The sequence below is a fragment of the Microchirus variegatus genome (genome assembly GCF_963457635.1).
Source record: "Microchirus variegatus genome assembly, chromosome: 4".
In the NCBI taxonomy this organism is placed as follows: Eukaryota; Metazoa; Chordata; class Actinopteri; order Pleuronectiformes; family Soleidae; genus Microchirus; species Microchirus variegatus.
The window spans coordinates 37,685,837-37,704,835 of record NC_139805.1 but is presented as its reverse complement, the minus strand read 5'-3'; the positions used below and the strand labels follow the sequence as shown (position 1 = coordinate 37,704,835).

At 36.9% G+C, this 18,999-nt stretch overlaps 1 protein-coding gene across 1 annotated transcript in view; it reads left to right on the top strand.

The window, feature by feature from the left end:
• Positions 1-900: 900 nt before the first annotated feature.
• The window catches only part of LOC310926249 (actin remodeling regulator NHS-like), a gene marked incomplete at both ends in the record, with an annotated part of 50,036 nt that continues 31,937 nt past the window's right edge, over positions 901-18,999 (top strand). The window contains one exon of the mRNA XM_083888347.1: positions 901-1,180. Within this exon, the coding sequence (XP_083744473.1) occupies positions 901-1,180 (280 nt within the window). The remainder of the gene's footprint in view (positions 1,181-18,999) is intronic.

Sequence of the window (18,999 nt, the reverse complement as noted above, 5' to 3'; positions counted from 1 at the left end):
CTATAATATAATATAATATGATAAAATAAAATAAAATATAATGCAATGCAATGCAACAATAACAAGGTATACTGATTCTTAAATACTAGTTTACTTTGGATTGTATGTGTTTATGTAAATCGAAAGATATAAAATGTTGATAAAACATAACTTCTGTCAAAGTTGCTGTATTTACAATATATTGCACTATAATGTAATATTATGTAATATATTAATAACATAAAATACAATCAAATAAAATAGAATATAATGTAATATGATATAATAAATAACATAAAATACAATAAAATAAAATATATATATATATGTAATTTAATTTAATGTAATGTATAATGTAATATAATAATAAAATGCTTGTTGTTAACATTTATTCTTCTTTCTTTTCTCTTCTTCATATATAAATTGTCATTAAATAATTAAAATTCATATTTAAATGACATTTTCATCAGCTGGACCTTTTTTAATGTTTATTTTTAAATCTTTATTGTGCTTTTTTTCCAACAGAAACTTCACTTTTAAAAATGATAGAAAAACACAACAATCCTGATCCAGGAAAACCATCAGAATCCACTCCAGTTCTTTGCCCCGCCCCTTTTTTTAAATCCACCACCCCACTCTCTCTCTCTCTCTCTCTCTCAGTCTCACCGGGGCTGGAGCAGCAGTTAACCCGAGCAGGGAGCGTCTCAGTCCCGCCTGAGCCTCCTGAAAGGATGGGGGGTTCCAGCCGCAGCAGAGGCAGAAGCTGAGCTCACAGGAACCGGATCCGGGTTCGGGTTCGGATTTAGGTTCGGGACCAGGGAGAGAACAAGCACTCTGTGTTGACTTTTGTTGGATTTATTATTTACTGGACCAGGACCAGGACCGGGACCGGGACCGGGACCACACCACCCCAGGACCAACATGCCGTTCGCCAAACGCGTCGTGGAGCCTCAGCTCCTTTGCCGACACCGCGTACCGAACTCGGACGGTCTTCTGTTCGAGGACCTGCCGGGTATCAGTCACGAGTGTCTGTCCCGGACCCTGCGCCAGCTGTCGGACTTAGCCAAACACGCGTGCTCCGTGTTCCAGGAGCTGGAGGGCGACCTCGCCTCCACCAGCCTGCGGGTCCGCGGGCTGCACAGGAGGATCGGCCGGCTCCAGGAGACCTGCGCCGGACTGGACCCCAAACAGGAGCCCGTGCGTAAGTACAACAGCGCCCCCTACTTCTCTGTTCTTTGCTCTCTCTCTGCAGCTGAGCTGAGGAATGACGCAGATAAAGTGTCGTTAGCTTAAAAAAAAACTAGCTTGTAAAGTCGCTGTTTAGCGCCACCGCCTGGACTCAATTTAACTCTTAATTAAGTTCACATTAATGTTTTTACTTTATAAACGTAACTTTTTATGTACAATAACAATTATACAAATAAAAAAAACGGTTATTTCGGTTACACTTAGCTTAAAAACTAGCTTATAAAGTCGCCTTTCAGCGTCACCACCTGGACTTTATTTCAGTTACGTTACAGTTAGCTTAAAAACTAGCTTAAAAACTAGCTTATAAAGTCGCTTTTCAGCGCCATCACCTGGACATATGATACCTTTACCTCTTAATTAGGTTTACATTAATGTTTTTACTTTTTAAACTTAACTTTGTATGTACAATAACAATGAAATAAAAAGAAGCAGTTGTTTCGGTTACAGTTAGCTTTAAAACTAGCATATAAAGTCGCTTTTCATCGCCACCACCTAGACTTTATTTTTGTTACAGTTAGCTTAAAAACTAGCTTATAAAGTCGCTTTTCAGCGCCACCACCTGAACATATGACACCGTTACCTCTTAATTAGGTTTACATTAATGTTTTTACTTTATAAACTTAACTTTTTATGTACAATAACAATGATACAAATATAAAAAACCCATTATTTCTGTTAGTTAGCTTCAAAACTAGCTTATCAAGTCGCTGTTTAGTGCCATCACATGGACATATGACACCTTTACCTCTTAATTAGGTTTACATTAATGTATTTACTTTATAAACTTAACTTTTTATGTACAATAACAATGATAGAAAAAAAGCTGTTATTTCTGTTAGTTGGCTTCAAAACTAGCTTATAAAGTCGCTTTTCAGCGACACCACCTGGACATATGATACCTTTACCTCTTAATTAAGTTTACATCAATGTTTTTTCTGTATAAACGTCACTTTTTATGTACAGTAACAATAATACAAATGAAAAACAGTTATTTCGGTTGCAGTTAGCTTAAAAACTAGCTTATAAAGTCGCTGTTTAGCGCAACCACCTGGACATATGATACCTTTACCTCTAAATTAAGTTTACGTTAACGTTTTTACTTTGTAAACTTAACTTTTTACGTACAACAACAATGATATAAATACATTTTTGAATTTTTCTTTACGTAAAACACAACACAGATTTTTTTTTTTAAAGTGACGTAGTAGCTTAAATATTTAGCGCTTTCTTCTTGATTTTACTAATGAAGGTTTTTGAAATGATAAATTCTCGTTTTCGACGGCGTTGAAGTTGTTTCTCGTCGTGTTTTTGTTTTTGCTAAACACAAAATCACTCTGTCATCGTGTCGTCTAACACTCGCTGATGTTTGTAGCCGCAATGCTAACGTCGGTGCTGCGCCTCAAAGTTTGTGCTCTGATTATAGATATTATATTATATTACATTATATTATATTATGTTGTGTTTGTTTATTTCCCACCACGAGACGTTTTCATGTGTTCACCACGGTGACGTTGAGTTGTTGAACTGTGTTTGGCCACCGTGAAGAATTCATGACCCTGATAACACAGCATGAGGTCCTTTAATCTGAAAAACACTACCCCCACCCACCCCCTAAAGTGTGTGTGTGTGTGTGTGTGTGTGTGTGTGTGTGTGTGTGTGAGGACACACTTTCAAATGCCTGAGAGTGTGAAGTTTACAAAGGCCAGAAAACAGAAAATCCCAGGTAACCTTTCCGTGTGATTGGAGACTTAAATTCAAGACGTTTGGTAAAGTTTCCCTCTGGGATTTGATGTTGTGAATTTTTCCCGTCTTTTTAGGTTTTTAAGGTCCTTGTTGAGTTGAGATGGTTGAGGGTTAGGGATAAAGGGCTCTTCCGTACTTTTCTCTGCCTCAGGGCAAACATTCACTTCAAAGCAAAAGCTTCATCCACATGGAAACACGTGTATTGAAGGTTTCTGACAAGTTCGATCCGTTAATCCGGCCAATATTTGCCAGGATTTGAAAATGATCCGGGCCAATTGTTAAGCATTCATTATTTTGTTCCTCGAAACTTAAATTAAGTGTTGCTAATGTTTAAACTTGGAGCGACAGTGGTGTTGAAAACCAATATTTGGTCAATAAATAGTAAGGCTGAACCATTTTGATTGCGATATGATTCACGATATCCGAGGAAATGGTGATTTTATTTTATTTTTTAACTCATTTTCATTCAAAAAAACCTATTTAAAAGGATCATAGTCTGATGTTTGTGCAGATCTGTACGAAACAAACATGTTCTCTTCAGTCTGTAGAGTGACATCTATAGATCAAGACAATAATGAATATACAATTATATTTTAAAGCACATTTTGGCTTTAACTAGTAAAGCAATATTGCAATTTTTTATTAATTATTCAGCCTTAATAAAAATAATTGATTAATTATTTAATTCATTCATTAATAAACAAATACTTTTAAAAAATAATTATTTAATTCACTCATTCATTCATTAATTAATAAATATATTTAAAAGAATAATTAATTAATTATTTATTTCATTCATTCATTCATTCATTCATTCATTAATAAATAAATACGTTTTAAAATTAATTAATTAATTATTTCATTCATTCATTCATTAATAAATAAATACATTAAAAAATAATTAATTATTTCATTAATTAATTAACAAATACTTTTAAAATGTATTATTTAATTCACTCATTCATTAATTAATTAATAAATATATTTAAAAGAAAAATTAATTATTTATTTAATTCATTCATTCATTCATTAATAAATAAATACGTTTTAAAAATTATTAATTAATTATTTCATTAATTCATTAATAAATAAATACATTAAAAAAATAATTAATTCTTTCATTCATTAATAAACAAATACTTAAAAAAATTAATTATTTAATTCACTCATTCATTCATTAATAAATAAATACATTTAAAAGAATAATTAATTAATTATCTATTTAATTCATTCATTCATTAATAAATAAATACATTTAAAAGAATAATTAATTATTTATTTAATTTATTCATTCATTCATTAATAAATAAATACGTTTTAAAAATAATTGATTAATTATTTCATTAATTAATTAATAAATAAATACATTGAAAAACATTTTTTTATTTCATTCATTCATTAATAAACAAATACTTTTAAAAATTAATTATTTAATTCACTCATTCATTAATTAATTAATTAATAAATACATTTAAAAGAATAATTAATTAGTTATTTATCTAATTCGTTCATTAATAACTAAATACGTTTTAAAAATAATTAATTAATTATTTCATTAATTCATTAATAAATAAATACATTAAAATAAAAAAATTAAAAAAAATAATTAATTCTTTCATTCATTAATAAACAAATACTTTAAAAAATTAATTATTTAATTCACTCATTCATTCATTAATAAATAAATACATTTAAAAGAATAATTAATTAATTATCTATTTAATTAATTAATTAATAAATAAATACATTTAGAAAATTATTTATTAATTAATTAATTAATTAATTAATTCAGCCAACTTTGACCGTAAAATTAAAAATGTTTCTCTTTTAAAGCAATTTTTAGACACAATCTCCAGGAAAAATCATCGGACAATTTCATTAAAACGTTTTTTTTACGTTGAAAATTACTCTTGGGGTGGTGGTGGAGGTGGTGGGGGGGGCTTGTCTGAGTGTGGGGCCCCTGGCACTTGCCTGTTTTGGCAGCGCCCCTGGTCCCGGCTCAGTGTAGTATTTGTGTTGTTGTATTTAATTTCATTCACGCTAAAATCAGACGCTCGTTACACACACACACACGCATGCACGCGAACCTGATCCACATTGAAGTCCCCACCGGTTTATTCTTAGAGTCGCTTGATTGACAAGAATCTGGTGACGATGATATCCGATACTTTACTACGAGTAACGAGATATTCTGACTTTTTATTTATGTATTTATTTATTCCTCCTCCAAAATAAACGAGCGTAAGAAAAAGTCTGAAACTGCTTTTAATTATAAGAGCGTTCTTCTTAATTGTACATTTGTACAATTGATTCTTATTTTATTGGACACTTTATTCCTGCTATTTTATTATATATGTTTTTAATTCTCTTAAAGCACTTTGAGTAGCTTTGTACAGTGCTATATATTGATATATTTTAATATATTATATTGATTAATTGATTTTTTAATATAATTTTTATTCCTTTTGGGAGGTGTTGGTGTGGAATAAAGTGAATGATTTAATTCGGGATGTCCGACATCAAATACATGACATTTAAGACTCGTGTCACATAATACTGGCGAAGTTAGCAGCTGCTAACACGATGCTAATCTGCAGAAATACCACCAGGTGTGGCAGTGTGGAAACCCTGGTGATGGAATGTGGAGTGTCCTCACAACTGTAGAAAGACTGTGTTTATGTATAAACACTCACTAAATGTCCCCCCCCCCCCCCCCCCGTCTCCTGGTTTGTCTCAGTCGCAGCAGGTCCTGACGCGTCCTAGCGTCCTCGTTTCCTGCGTTTCCTCTCAAATCGCTACAACCACAACGCAGGCCCCTCCCCCCTCGACCCCCCCCACCCCCCGACCCCGCCTCTTAGAAATGATGTCCTGCGTATCGTCGCTCACTTTGACTTTGTCTGGTCTGTGTCACCAGAGGTCAAAGGTTATCGTCCACCTGTCAGTCAGGGGCACCTGGACTTCCTGTCGTGTCTCGCAGGAAGTCGATTCCAGGTCGCGTCCATTTATGGTGTTCCTCATATATATATATATATGGGGGAAACACGTGTAGTATATAAGTATACAATAATTCCGTTTTTATACAACAAGAAAACCCACTAAATAGTATTTTATGTGTGTGTGTGTGTGTATATATATATATATAAAATACTATTTAGTGGATTTTATATATACATTTTTGTGTATATGTATGTATATATATGTATATGTATATGAATATATATGTGTATATATATATGTATGTAGGTGTGTGTGTATATATATATATACATATATCAGGGTTATATATAAAAATCCACTAAATAGTATTTTGTATGTGTGTGTATATGTATGTATGTATATGTATATATGTATATATATATACATATATGTATTTATGTATACATGTGTATATATATATACATATATATGTATGTATGTATGCATGTGTATATATATATATATATATATACATATATCAGGTTTATATATAAAAATCCACTAAATAGTATTAATAGTATTTTATGTATATATATATATATATATATATATGTGTGTGTGTGTGTATATATATAAAATACTATTTAGTTGATTTTTATATATAACCCGATCACTTTTATGCAAATAAATGCAGTATTTTCACTGAACGTAGTGTATAAACCTCATATTAAATGCCCGAAAAGGCTTGTTTCAGTGATTTATCAAGTGATTTATCAAGTGATTTATCAAGTCATCGAGAGCAAAGATGCTGATTTATTCGTCAATAATACGACGTAAAACTCCAGTAAAACCAGGTGTGAACGTGGTCGAGGATAAAGTTAAACCTCCTGCTGTGATGAGCCTTTAACTGTGTCTGTCATGTTAATGTCGTCGTCGACGGCAACAACACAACTCCTCCTCCTCCTCTGAGTGACACTTCATTTAAAAGTTGCCACTGAAGTTTGTAGTCGGGGGAGGAGACTGCTAAGGCGGGGGGAGGAGACTGCGAGGTCTCAGCTTCTTAAATGTGAATATTTTCACGTTTCTGTCATTTTTCAGCTTCTTAAATGTGAATATTTTCACGTTTCTGTCATTTTTCAGCTTCTTAAATGTGAATATTTTCACGTTTCTGTCATTTTTCAGCTTCTTAAATGTGAATATTTTCACGTTTCTGTCATTTTTCAGCTTCTTAAATGTGAATATTTTCACGTTTCTGTCATTTTTCAGCTTCTTAAATGTGAATATTTTCACGTTTCTGTCATTTTTCAGCTTCTTAAATGTGAATATTTTCACGTTTCTGTCATTTTTCAGCTTCTTAAACGTGAATATTTTCACGTTTCTGTCATTTTTCAGCTTCTTAAACGTGAATATTTTCACGTTTCTGTCATTTTTCAGCTTCTTAAACGTGAATATTTTCACGTTTCTGTCATTTTTCAGCTTCTTAAATGTGAATATTTTCACGTTTCTGTCATTTTTCAGCTTCTTAAACGTGAATATTTTCACGTTTCTGTCATTTTTCAGCTTCTTAAACGTGAATATTTTCACGTTTCTGTCATTTTTCAGCTTCTTAAACGTGAATATTTTCACGTTTCTGTCATTTTTCAGCTTCTTAAACGTGAATATTTTCACGTTTCTGTCATTTTTCAGCTTCTTAAATGTGAATATTTTCACGTTTCTGTCATTTTGCAGCTTCTTAAATGTGAATATTTTCACGATTCTGTCATTTTGCAGCTTCTTAAATGTGAATATTTTCACGTTTCTGTCATTTTGCAGCTTCTTAAATGTGAATATTTTCACGTTTCTGTCATTTTTCAACTTCTTAAATGTGAATATTTTCACGTTTCTGTCATTTTGCAGCTTCTTAAATGTGAATATTTTCACGTTTCTGTCATTTTTCAGCTTCTTAAACGTGAATATTTTCACGTTTCTGTCATTTTTCAGCTTCTTAAACGTGAATATTTTCACGTTTCTGTCATTTTTCAGCTTCTTAAATGTGAATATTTTCACGTTTCTGTCATTTTTCAGCTTCTTAAATGTGAATATTTTCACGTTTCTGTCATTTTTCAGCTTCTTAAACGTGAATATTTTCACGTTTCTGTCATTTTTCAGCTTCTTAAACGTGAATATTTTCACGTTTCTGTCATTTTTCAGCTTCTTAAACGTGAATATTTTCACGTTTCTGTCATTTTTCAGCTTCTTAAACGTGAATATTTTCCCGTTTCTGTCATTTTTCAGCTTCTTAAATGTGAATATTTTCACGTTTCTGTCATTTTGCAGCTTCTTAAATGTGAATATTTTCACGATTCTGTCATTTTGCAGCTTCTTAAATGTGAATATTTTCACGTTTCTGTCATTTTGCAGCTTCTTAAATGTGAATATTTTCACGTTTCTGTCATTTTGCAGCTTCTTAAATGTGAATATTTTCACGTTTCTGTCATTTTTCAACTTCTTAAATGTGAATATTTTCACGTTTCTGTCATTTTTCAACTTCTTAAATGTGAATATTTTCACGTTTCTGTCATTTTTCAGCTTCTTAAATGTGAATATTTTCACATTAATCGAGAAAACTATCGTTAGTTGCAGCTCTAGTGTGGACGTATCATTCTGGTCTCATGGTCTCCTCCTCAGTGTTGAACCCTGCATGACTCTCACTTGCTCTCATGAGCTGCAGTTTGGAATATCTGACTGATAAAAAACATGGTATATTTGTAGAAATGCCCGTCTCTGTCTCTGTGACGTTGACTTTCCATCGTGTCCTCACACACACACACACACACACACACACACACACACACACACACACACACACACACACACACACACACACACACACACACACACACACCCATGTAAACACACACCCTGGCCGGCGCCTGGCTCGTGTCCTTCAGTCCGGTGTTTGGACGTCTGCTCTGTGACGCCCTCGTCAGCGTCTGGGCTCTGTGGTGCAGCTCCGTGTCAGAGCCCTGCAGGGTTTTAAGTTACACTGGATCACAGAGGAGGAGGAGGAGGAGGAGGGAGGAGGAGGAGGAGGGAGGAGGAGGGTGGGGGTATCGGACGTCAGAAAGTGGTCCTCGGTCTTTTCTGGTCCAGCAGCACATGGCTGGCAGGTTTACGACATTCCTGGAGCAGACCGCACCAGCGTCGGCCTCGCAAATACCAAGCACACACACACAGAGAGAGAGAGAGAGAGAGAGTTTAAACACACACACACACACACACACACACACACTTTATGACACCACGCTCTAATCTGTGTGCACATTAGAGAGCAAGATAATCTGCTGTGATAAGACGCTAAAAAGTCTTAAAGTGGAGCTGGAATTCATCAGTCAATTGTTTTTATTTCATACCAGTTTGTGACCTGTGTGTGTGTGTGTGTGTGTGTGTGTGTGGGGGGGGGGGGCACTTTGACCCTAATCACCCCCACACACACCCCTCCCCCCACACCCCCCCCCCCCCATTCCACCAACAACAACACAGCTGTAATTATCACTGAATTTACAATTTTATAAAACAATCACTCTCCCACACCAAAGTCCATAGAGAAAATCAGTGATTTTAGCTCACAGGGACACAGGAGCTGCTGGTCCTCTGCTGCCTCGTGTGGTCACTTTGTGTCACTGAGTTAAGTCTAAAGTAAATATTTTAAAAGCCGAATTCACTAAAATCAGTCATTGTAAGTTAGTGATGGAGGCAGCAGTGGATCAACAACTCCTGTGAACTCCTGTGTGTATGTGATGGACTTTGGTGCAGGGAGAGTGAGTGACTTTGGTGTGGGAGAGTGAGTGAGTTTACAAACTTCAGTTTAACACTGAGATAAAGACGTGATCATGTGACGTAGACGTCGTAGACTTAAAGTGACGTAGCTTCACTCCACATCATCATCTTCTCAGTTTTTTGGTGTATTTCTGTGACATTTCCTGGAGTTTTCCTTGAGTTTTTCCTGAAGTTTTCCTTGAGTTTTTCTTGCAGTTTTCTTGCAGTTTTCCTCGAGTTTTCTTTGAGTCTTTCCTGCAGTTTTCCTTGAGTATTTCCTGGAATTTTCCTTGAGTCTTTCCTGCAGTTTACTTGCAGTTTTCCTGGAATTTTCCTTGAGTTTTTCCCCTGAAGTTTTGCTGCAGTTTTTCCTTGAGTTTTCCTGAAGTTTTCCTTGAATCTTTCCTTGGGTTTTCCTGAAGTTTTCCTGGAGTCTTTCCTTGGGTTTTCCTTGAGTTTTCCTTGAGTTTTCCTCTTTAGTTTTCCTTGGTTGCAGCAGCAGTGAAGTGGATGACATTAAATATTTGACCTCCATACAAACGTGTTTACGCTGCACTTACTGCAGCTCTAACACTAACTCGTTGGACTTGTTATGTCACATTTAAAGAAGAAGAAGGAGAAGAAGACTCTGTTCTCTCGTCTCTCAGAGTTAGTGAAGCTTCACTGAGCCTGAGTTAAAGTTAGCTGTGTTTACATCATCATCATCATCATCATCATCATCATCATCATCATCATCATCATCATCATCATCATTGCCATGATAAACTGCACCAGAGTGAACTGAAGCCTGAAAAAGCACACGAGTGCGTCCGTGACTGTGTGACTGCACTGAGCTCAGGTCGAAACCAGGTCAGAGATTCACGCTAGAGCTTCAGAGGCTGCAGGGAAAACCAGGACAGGAGTCAGTAAAATACACGCTAAAGTACACTAAAATACATTCTGAAATACATTGTAAATATACTGTAAAATACACGCTAAAATACATTGTAAATATACTTTAAAATACATTTTAAATATACTGTAAAATACACTGTAAATATACTGTAAATGCACTCTAAAATACACGGTTAATACTGTAGATACACTGTAAATACACTCTAAAAATACTGTAAATGCACTCTAAAATACACTGTAAATATACTGTAAAATACACTGTAAATGCACTCTAAAATACACTGTAAATACACTGTAAATGCACTCTTAAATATACTGTAAAATACACTGTAAATGCACTCTAAAATACACTGTAAATACACTGTAAATGCACTCTAAAATACACTGTAAATACACTGTAAATGCACTCTTAAATATACTGTAAAATACACTGTAAATGCACTCTTAAATATACTGTAAAATACACTGTAAATGCACTCTAAAATACACTGTAAATACACTGTAAATGCACTCTTAAATACACTGTAAATATACTGTAAAATACACTGTAAATGCACTCTAAAATACATTGTAAATACACTGTAAATGCACTCTTAAATACACTGTAAATGCACTGTAAATGCACTCTGAAATACACTGTAAATACACTGTATATGCACTCTAAAAGACGATGTAAATGCACTCTAAATACACTGTAAATGCACTGTAAAATATACTGCAAATGCACTCTAAAATACACTGTAAAGTACACTGTAAATACACTCTAAAATACACTGTAAATACAGAATACAGATTAATCAGATTAGTTTGATCTGAATGAAAACAGTTTGTGTGAATGAGAATAATGAGAATAATGAGAATATGATGAGGTAAAAACACCTGACGTAGATTAAGTTTCTCGACACAGAAACAGATTATGTTTCTGAGAAAAAGCTTCATTTGTGTCACGTTATCTGTGGTTTTATCTTCTTCTCTGGATCATTTTGACTGAGGACCTTCAGTCAGTGTCCTGTGACTCCAGGGTTTTTCTGACTAAAAACCTGTTAAACCAGAGTCGAGTGGTTTTGTTTACAACAGTCGTGATGTTTTGTGTCACTTTTAGGCAGCAGATCTGCAGTGTTTCTTCTTCTTCTTCTTCTTCTTCTTCTTCTTCTTTCTCTTTCATTATCACAACAGTCGACATGTTTGTACACGTTCAGACGTTCAGGATAAAACTCTGCGGCTAATTATAGACCAGAGACCTGCTCTTCATCCTCTTCATCCTCTTCATCCTCTCACTCTGGTTATAATATGTGGATATTCTATCTATATTATGACATGAGACGGGATCTGTGAGGACGACTTTTCCTGGAGTTTTTCCTTGGGTTTTTCCCCTGAGTTTTCCTGGAGTTTCGCTTGTAGTTTTCCTGAAGTTTTTCTTGGAGTTTTCCTGGGGTTTTCCTTGAGTTTTTCCAGGAGTTTTCCTGGAGTTTTTCCTTGGGTTTTCCTGCAGTATTTCCTACAGTTTTGCTAGTGTTTTCCTGCAGTTTTCCTTGAGTTTTCCTACAGTTTTGCTGCAGTTTTCCCTGAGTTTTCTTGTAGTTTTTCTGGAGTTTTCCTGCAGTTTTTCCTGCAGTTTTCCTTCAGTATTTCCTTGAGTTTTCCTGCAGTTTTTCCTTTGGTTTTTCCTGGAGTTTCGCTTGTAGTTTTTCTGGAGTTTTCCTGCAGTTTTTCTTGTAGTTTTCCTGGGGTTTTCCTTGAGTTTTTCCTGGAGTTTTCCTGCAGTTTTTCCTGGGGTTTTCCTGCAGTATTTCATACAGTTTTCCTATTGTTTTCCTGCAGTTTTCCTTGGGTTTTCCTGCAGTTTTTCCTTGGGTTTTTCCCCTGAGTTTTCCTGGAGTTTCGCTTGTAGTTTTTCTGGAGTTTTCCTGCAGTTTTTCTTGGAGTTTTCCTGGGGTTTTCCTTGAGTTTTTCCTGGGGTTTTCCTGGAGTTTTCCTGTAGTTTTCCTGCAGTATTTCCTACAGTTTTCCTAGTGTTTTCCTTCAGTATTTCCTGGAGTTTTCCTGCAGTTTTTCCTTTGGTTTTTCCCCTGAGTTTTCCTGGAGTTTCGCTTGTAGTTTTCATGCAGTTTTTCTTGTAGTTTTTCTGGAGTTTTCCTGGAGTTTCGCTTGTAGTTTTCCTGAAGTTTTCCTGCAGTTTTTCTTGGAGTTTTCCTGGGGTTTTCCTTGAGTTTTTCCTGCAGTTTTCCTGGAGTTTTTCCTTGGGTTTTTCTGCAGTATTTCCTGCAGTTTCCCTAGTGTTTTCCCTGAGTTTTCATGGAGTTTCACTTGTAGTTTTCCTGGAGCTTTCCTGCAGTTTTTCCTTGATTTTTTCCCTTGAGTTTTCCTGGAGTTTTCATGGAGTTTCACTTGTAGTTTTCCTGGAGCTTTCCTGCAGTTTTTCCTTGATTTTTTCCCTTGAGTTTTCCTGGAGTTTTCCTGGAGTTTTGCAAGTGGTTTCTGTCAAGTTGGGAATTCCTAAAAAGCCATTGAGGAACCAGGAAACCTCTGTCCTGGTCTTGGTTTGTCATCACTGTCTTAAAGCTGCAGAATAACGTAGTAGAAGAAGAAACGTCAGCTGTGATTGTGTGTGTGATAGAAACCAGATGTGTTTTTTTTTTTTTTAAATCAGGACTGAATAACATTACCCAGCAGCCACCTCTCTTTATGAATGTGGTCCTGAAGACAAGGTGGGCGGGGCAAAGTCATCCGACCCCCTGACCTCAGAAGCTTTGTGACCCCCCCCCCCCCCAGGCCTTTAAAGAAACACTCACAAAAGAACAAACACAGTCTTCACCTCCAGCCAATTAGAGCGGATTTAACGTTTGACATGATACTGAATCACCACAGGTCAGCGGAGCAGTAAAACCTGGTTCAGGACCAGACTTTAATGAAGAGTCAGAGCGGAGTGGAGTGAAGGAAATGAACTCTTCAGTCCAGGCTGTCAATCATCACCAAAACTACCCAGCCATAAAAACTTCTTCTTCTTCTGAGGAAGTTTTTTAAAGTTGAAGACGTCTTTGGTGGATATTTGGAGTTCAAACTCAATACCTTTAAATCTCGATCGTATTTCTGGTCCTAAATCGTAGACGGCAGAGTCGAAGAGTCGCAACTGCATGAAGGGTTAGCATTAGCATTAGCATTAGCATTAGCACATCACATGACATTCATTCAAACTTGATTTTTGAAAGCTCCTCGTGACCTGAAACACCTGGTGCTCTTTCTTTAAATCTGTGTGCAGGGTTAGCATTAGCATTAGCATCAGCACATCACATGACATTTATTCAAACTTGATCTTTGAAAGCTCCTCGTGACCTGAAACACCTGGTGCTCTTTCTTTAAATCTGTGCGCAGGGTTAGCATTAGCGTTAGCATAAGCAGTAGCACATCACATGACATTCAATCAAACTTGATTTTTGAAATCTCCTCCTGACCTGTAACACCTGGTGCTCTTTCTTTAAATCTGTGTGCAGGGTTAGCATTAGTGTTAGCATTAGTGTTAGCATTAGCACATCACATGACATTCAATCAAACTTGATTTTTGAAATCTCCTCCTGACTTGTAGCACCTGGTGCTCTTTCTTTAAATCTGTGTGAACGTTAGCATTAGCGTTAGCATTAGCACATCACATGACATTCAATCAAACTTGATTTTTTAAATCTCCTTGTGACCTGAAACATCTGGTGCTCTTTCTTTAAAGCAGTGTGAATGTTAGCATTAGCATTAGCACATCACATGACATTCATTCAAACTTGATTTTTGAATGCTACTTGGACCTGAAACACCTGGTGCTCTTTCTTTAAATCTGCGTAAAGGGTTAGCATTAGCGTTAGCATCAGCAGATCACATGACCGTCATTCAAACTTGATTTCTGAAAACTCCTCGTGACCTGAAGCACCTGGTGCTCTTTCTTCAAATCTGTGTGCAGGGTTAGCATTAGCATGAGCAGATTACATTACATTCATTCAAACTTGATTTCTGAAAACTCCTCGTGACCTGAAGCACCTGGTGCTCTTTTATTTAAATCTGTGTGCAGGGTTAGCATTAGCATTAGCATCAGCACATCACATGACATTCATTCAAACTTGATTTCTGAAAACTCCTCGTGACCTGAAGCACCTGGTGCTCTTTCTTTAAATCTGTGTGAACCGTTAGCATTAGCGTTAGCATCAGCAGATTACATGACATTCATTCAAACTTGATTTCTGAAAACTCCTCGTGACCTGAAGCACCTGGTGCTCTTTCTTAAAATCTGTGTGCAGGGTTAGCATTAGCATTAGCACATCACATGACATTCATTCAAACTTGATTCCTCGTGACCTGAAGCACCTGGTGCTCTTTCTTTAAATCTGTGTGAAGTTAAACGTGACGTCTTTAACATCTGCTCAGTGTGTGTGTGTGTGTGTGTGTGTGTGTGTGAGTGTGTGAAGATTTTTGTCCACAGATCAAATAAATAAAGCGTCTTCTCGTCTTTGACCACCGTGCACAGTTTACAGCTCCTCTCTCTCTCTCTGTATCTCTGTCTCTCTTCACGTCGCGTCTTCATTTCCGTAGAAACCTGGACGAACGTTGACGTCTCACAGGTCCATAAACCTCGTCCTGGACTGGTTTTTGTCTCGCTGACGTGAAGCAGACGATCACACAGAGACCACATCTGAGTCTCAGACTGTCCTAAAACAAGAGGGACTCGCTCTTTAAATGTTCCAAAAACAAACCTTCCACGACCCATCTGTGGGTCTAGACCCAGTGTTTGTGAACCGCTGCAGTCCAGATTTAACACTCAGTGTGTGTGTGTGTGTGTGTGGTTTTGCCGGTGCAGGTGTTTAGACTGGGATCAGACTGGTATGTGGACTCACCCTCATGTAAACCTGTGGATCTCCCACTTTGTGTCTTTAGAGTTAAAGTTAGAGTCGTTCTTTTCTAACATCAGAAGAGCAAACGCCTGCAGGATTGAACGTCAGTTTCCTGTTGGAAAAGTCCGTCTAACAGTGAAGATGAAGACGTGATCGTGTAGATTATAATCGTAGACGTAGATTTTATTAGCTGGTTCTAAATCTAAAATGTGTTTCTGGACTCTCCCACACCAAACCTCATAGAGAAAACCAGTGATTTTAACATCACGGGGACACAGGAGCTGCTGGTCCTCTGCTGCCCCGTGTGGTCACTTTGTGTCACTGAAATAAAGTTTTTTAATGCCGAATTTTGCAAAATAAGACATTGTAAGTTAGTGATGGAGGCAGTAGTGGATCAACAACTCCTGTGTGCTGTGATGTTAAAATCTTGTTAAAATCACTGATTTTCTCTATGGGGTTTGGTGTGGGAGAGTGAGTGGTTTACAAACTTCTCTTTCCTGTTGTTTGAGTCCGTCTCACAGTGAAATAATGACGTGAACATGTTCTAAAGATGTCATAGACTTAAACTGACGTTGATTTTATTCACTGAGTCTTTTGTTAATTTGCTTAAATCTGTTTTTCTTCACTCAAAAACAACCCACACCAAAGCCCATAGAGAAAACCAGTGATTTTAGCTCACAGGGACACAGGAGCTGCTGGTCTACTGCTGCCTCGTATGGTCACTTTGTGTCACTGAGTTAAGTCTAAATTAAATATTTCAGAAGCCGAATTAATCAAAATAAGACATTTGAACTCCGGTCCACACTCCGGTCCATACTCCGGTCCATACTCCGCGCTCCGGCCTTTGTTCCTCTCTACTTTCTCTTCCCGTCCGCTGGGATTTTTTCCCTGGTCGTCGTCGTCCGGATTCATCTTTTATTCTTGCCAGTAATTTGTGTGCCTGCTCGCTCCCTCAGGCGTTTGCTGTACTCTGTCCTCCTCCTCCTCCTCCTCCTCCTCCTCCTCCTCCTCCTCCTCCTCCTCCTCCTCCTCCTGGTCCATGTATCCCAGTTTCTTATTTTGGGATGGAGCCAGCGCTGCTCCCAGCAGACAGCGTCCTGCATGAAGCGGCAGTAAAAAAAATGGACGACTTCATTGCGTTTCGCTGAAACACTGACTCGCTGAAACACTGATCGACCTTAACCTGACGCTTTGTCGTGTGCGTTTAATATTTGATTGAGCTAAAGTCTAATGAAAGTGGTGTGTTTTGTAATCTGAGCTCAAACCGAACCGCAGTCGCATGAGTAAAGTAAACCTCTCGTCTCTTGGCTCGACTTCACAGGGAAACAGAGAAACAGAGGATCGTTGCAGTTTCCCACTAAATACTTTCACTTTAAACAAAAACTCAAGTTTGAATGTGATTGTGTGGAATCTGAGGGACACTTTATTTTACCTTTAGACTGACTGTTTCAGCCTGGAAACTGAAGTCTGTAAACCACTCACTCTCCCACACCAAAGCCCATAGAGAAAACCAGTGATTTTAACATCACAGAACACAGGGGTTCACAGGAGTTGTTGATCCACTGCTGCCTCCATCACTAGGTTAGTCTTATTTTGTAAAATCCGACATTTAAAATACCAGTGCAGTGTATTTAAAAAAATCATGAAAATTATTCCTTAAGAGGTTTTCCAAATTTCTTCAACAGATCCTTGTTCAGGGCGATGCAGACTATTATGATGGTAAATTTCAAGTCATTCTGAGATACTTTTTGTTTTTGAGAAGAAAGTCAGCTCACTGTCAAAGTGTAATTAAAAAAATTCATCAAAATTATTCCTTAAGAGCTTTGCAAATATTTTCCACTGATCTTTGTTCAGGGCGATGCCGACTATTATGATAGTCAATTTCAAGTAATTCCGAGGTACTTTTAGTTTTTTTGAAGAAAGTCAGCTCACTGTCAAAGTGCATCAGGGCAAATGGATCATTTACTGATTTTCAAAAATTAATTAAAATTATTCCTAAAGAGATATGCGAATATTTTCAACATATCCTTGTTCAGAGCGATACCGACTATGATGATGGTAAATTTCAAGTCATTCCGAGATACTTTTTGTTTTTTTGAAATGGATCATTTCTTGAATTTCAAAAATTCATTAAAATTATTCCTAAAGAGATTTGCTAATATTTTCAACGGATCCTTGTTCAGGGTGATGCCGACTATTATGATGGTAAATTTCAAGTCATTCCGAGATACTTTTTGTTTTTGAGAAGAAAGTCAGTTCACTGTCAAAGTGCATCATGGCAAGTGGATAATTTCCTGAATTTCAAAAAATCATTAAAATTATTCCTTAAGAGCTTTGCAAATATTTTCAACATGAGCTAAAATCACCGGTTTTCTCTATGGGCTTTGGTGTGGGAGAGTAAGTGGTTTACAAACTTCACTTCCCTGTTGTTAAAGTCTGTCTAACGCTGCCACAGACACTGAAGTATTTGGGAGGGAGAGCGAGTGAGAGGGAAAAAAAGTGAATTAATATCTGGGACGAACGCACTTTTCTATCCTCCTTCCATCAGAGCTGCTGTGATGATTTGCCCAGACAGTTTGGCAGCTTCTCTCCGTCAGGCCGTAAAACCACCGCAGGGCAAACGTAACTGGCCGACTTTTCACTCGTACGATCGCGGTATAAATCAAAACCTCCTCCCGGTCCTGGTTTTCCACGTCTCTGTGAAGCAGAGTGAGTCATTCAGAGAAATGTTGTCGGTGTGGAGGAGACCGGAGGAATTCCAGGACGGGAATTTAAAACATCTCGGAAAGAGTTGTTGCCAAAGAGAACATGGGTGACTTTGAACGGCGAGCTTTGTTTTCTAAATAATCCTCTGCTATGATGAAAGCCAAAGTGTTTCTTTTATTAGGGTTTTTAGTTTCAGGGTGAGGTCGGACTTGTTTTTCCCTCTCAGTCGTTTCCCTGGAACTGAACTGAACAGCAGTCATTTATGGGAAAATGTGAGTTATGTGACTTTAGATCGTGACACAGACCTGAGGTCGACCTCCACGCGTCACATGACCTCATTCTCCACATTTACACTTGACTTTAGAGACATTAAATTTGACTAAAAAGTCACTTCTGTTTGTCAAATTTGCACTGACACACTCAGACGATGTGGTTGTGAGTTGAATTTCTGTTTATCTGGTCCCAACCTGTTCTGCACACGCTCTTCCCCTGACCTTTGACCCTGGAAATAAAACAACTAGCAAGCTAGCATAGAATAATAACTAGCAAAAAACACGGAACAGAGAGGAAATCATGGCGAAATCCACACATTTATGGACTGAATCTATGCCGAGTCAGATTTAAGAAGACTTTGAAGTCGATGGATGGTTGAAAAACACGGACTGGAGCCTGCCGCGTAGCACGTAGCCACCAGCTAACGTCGTTTTTCACTGTTCTTATAAATTACTCCAAAAAACAGAAAAAGAAATTACTCCGAAAAAAACAGAAATTACTCAGAAAAACAGAAAAAATTTCTCTGATAAACAGAAAAAAAATTACTCCGAAAAACAGAAAAAAATATATT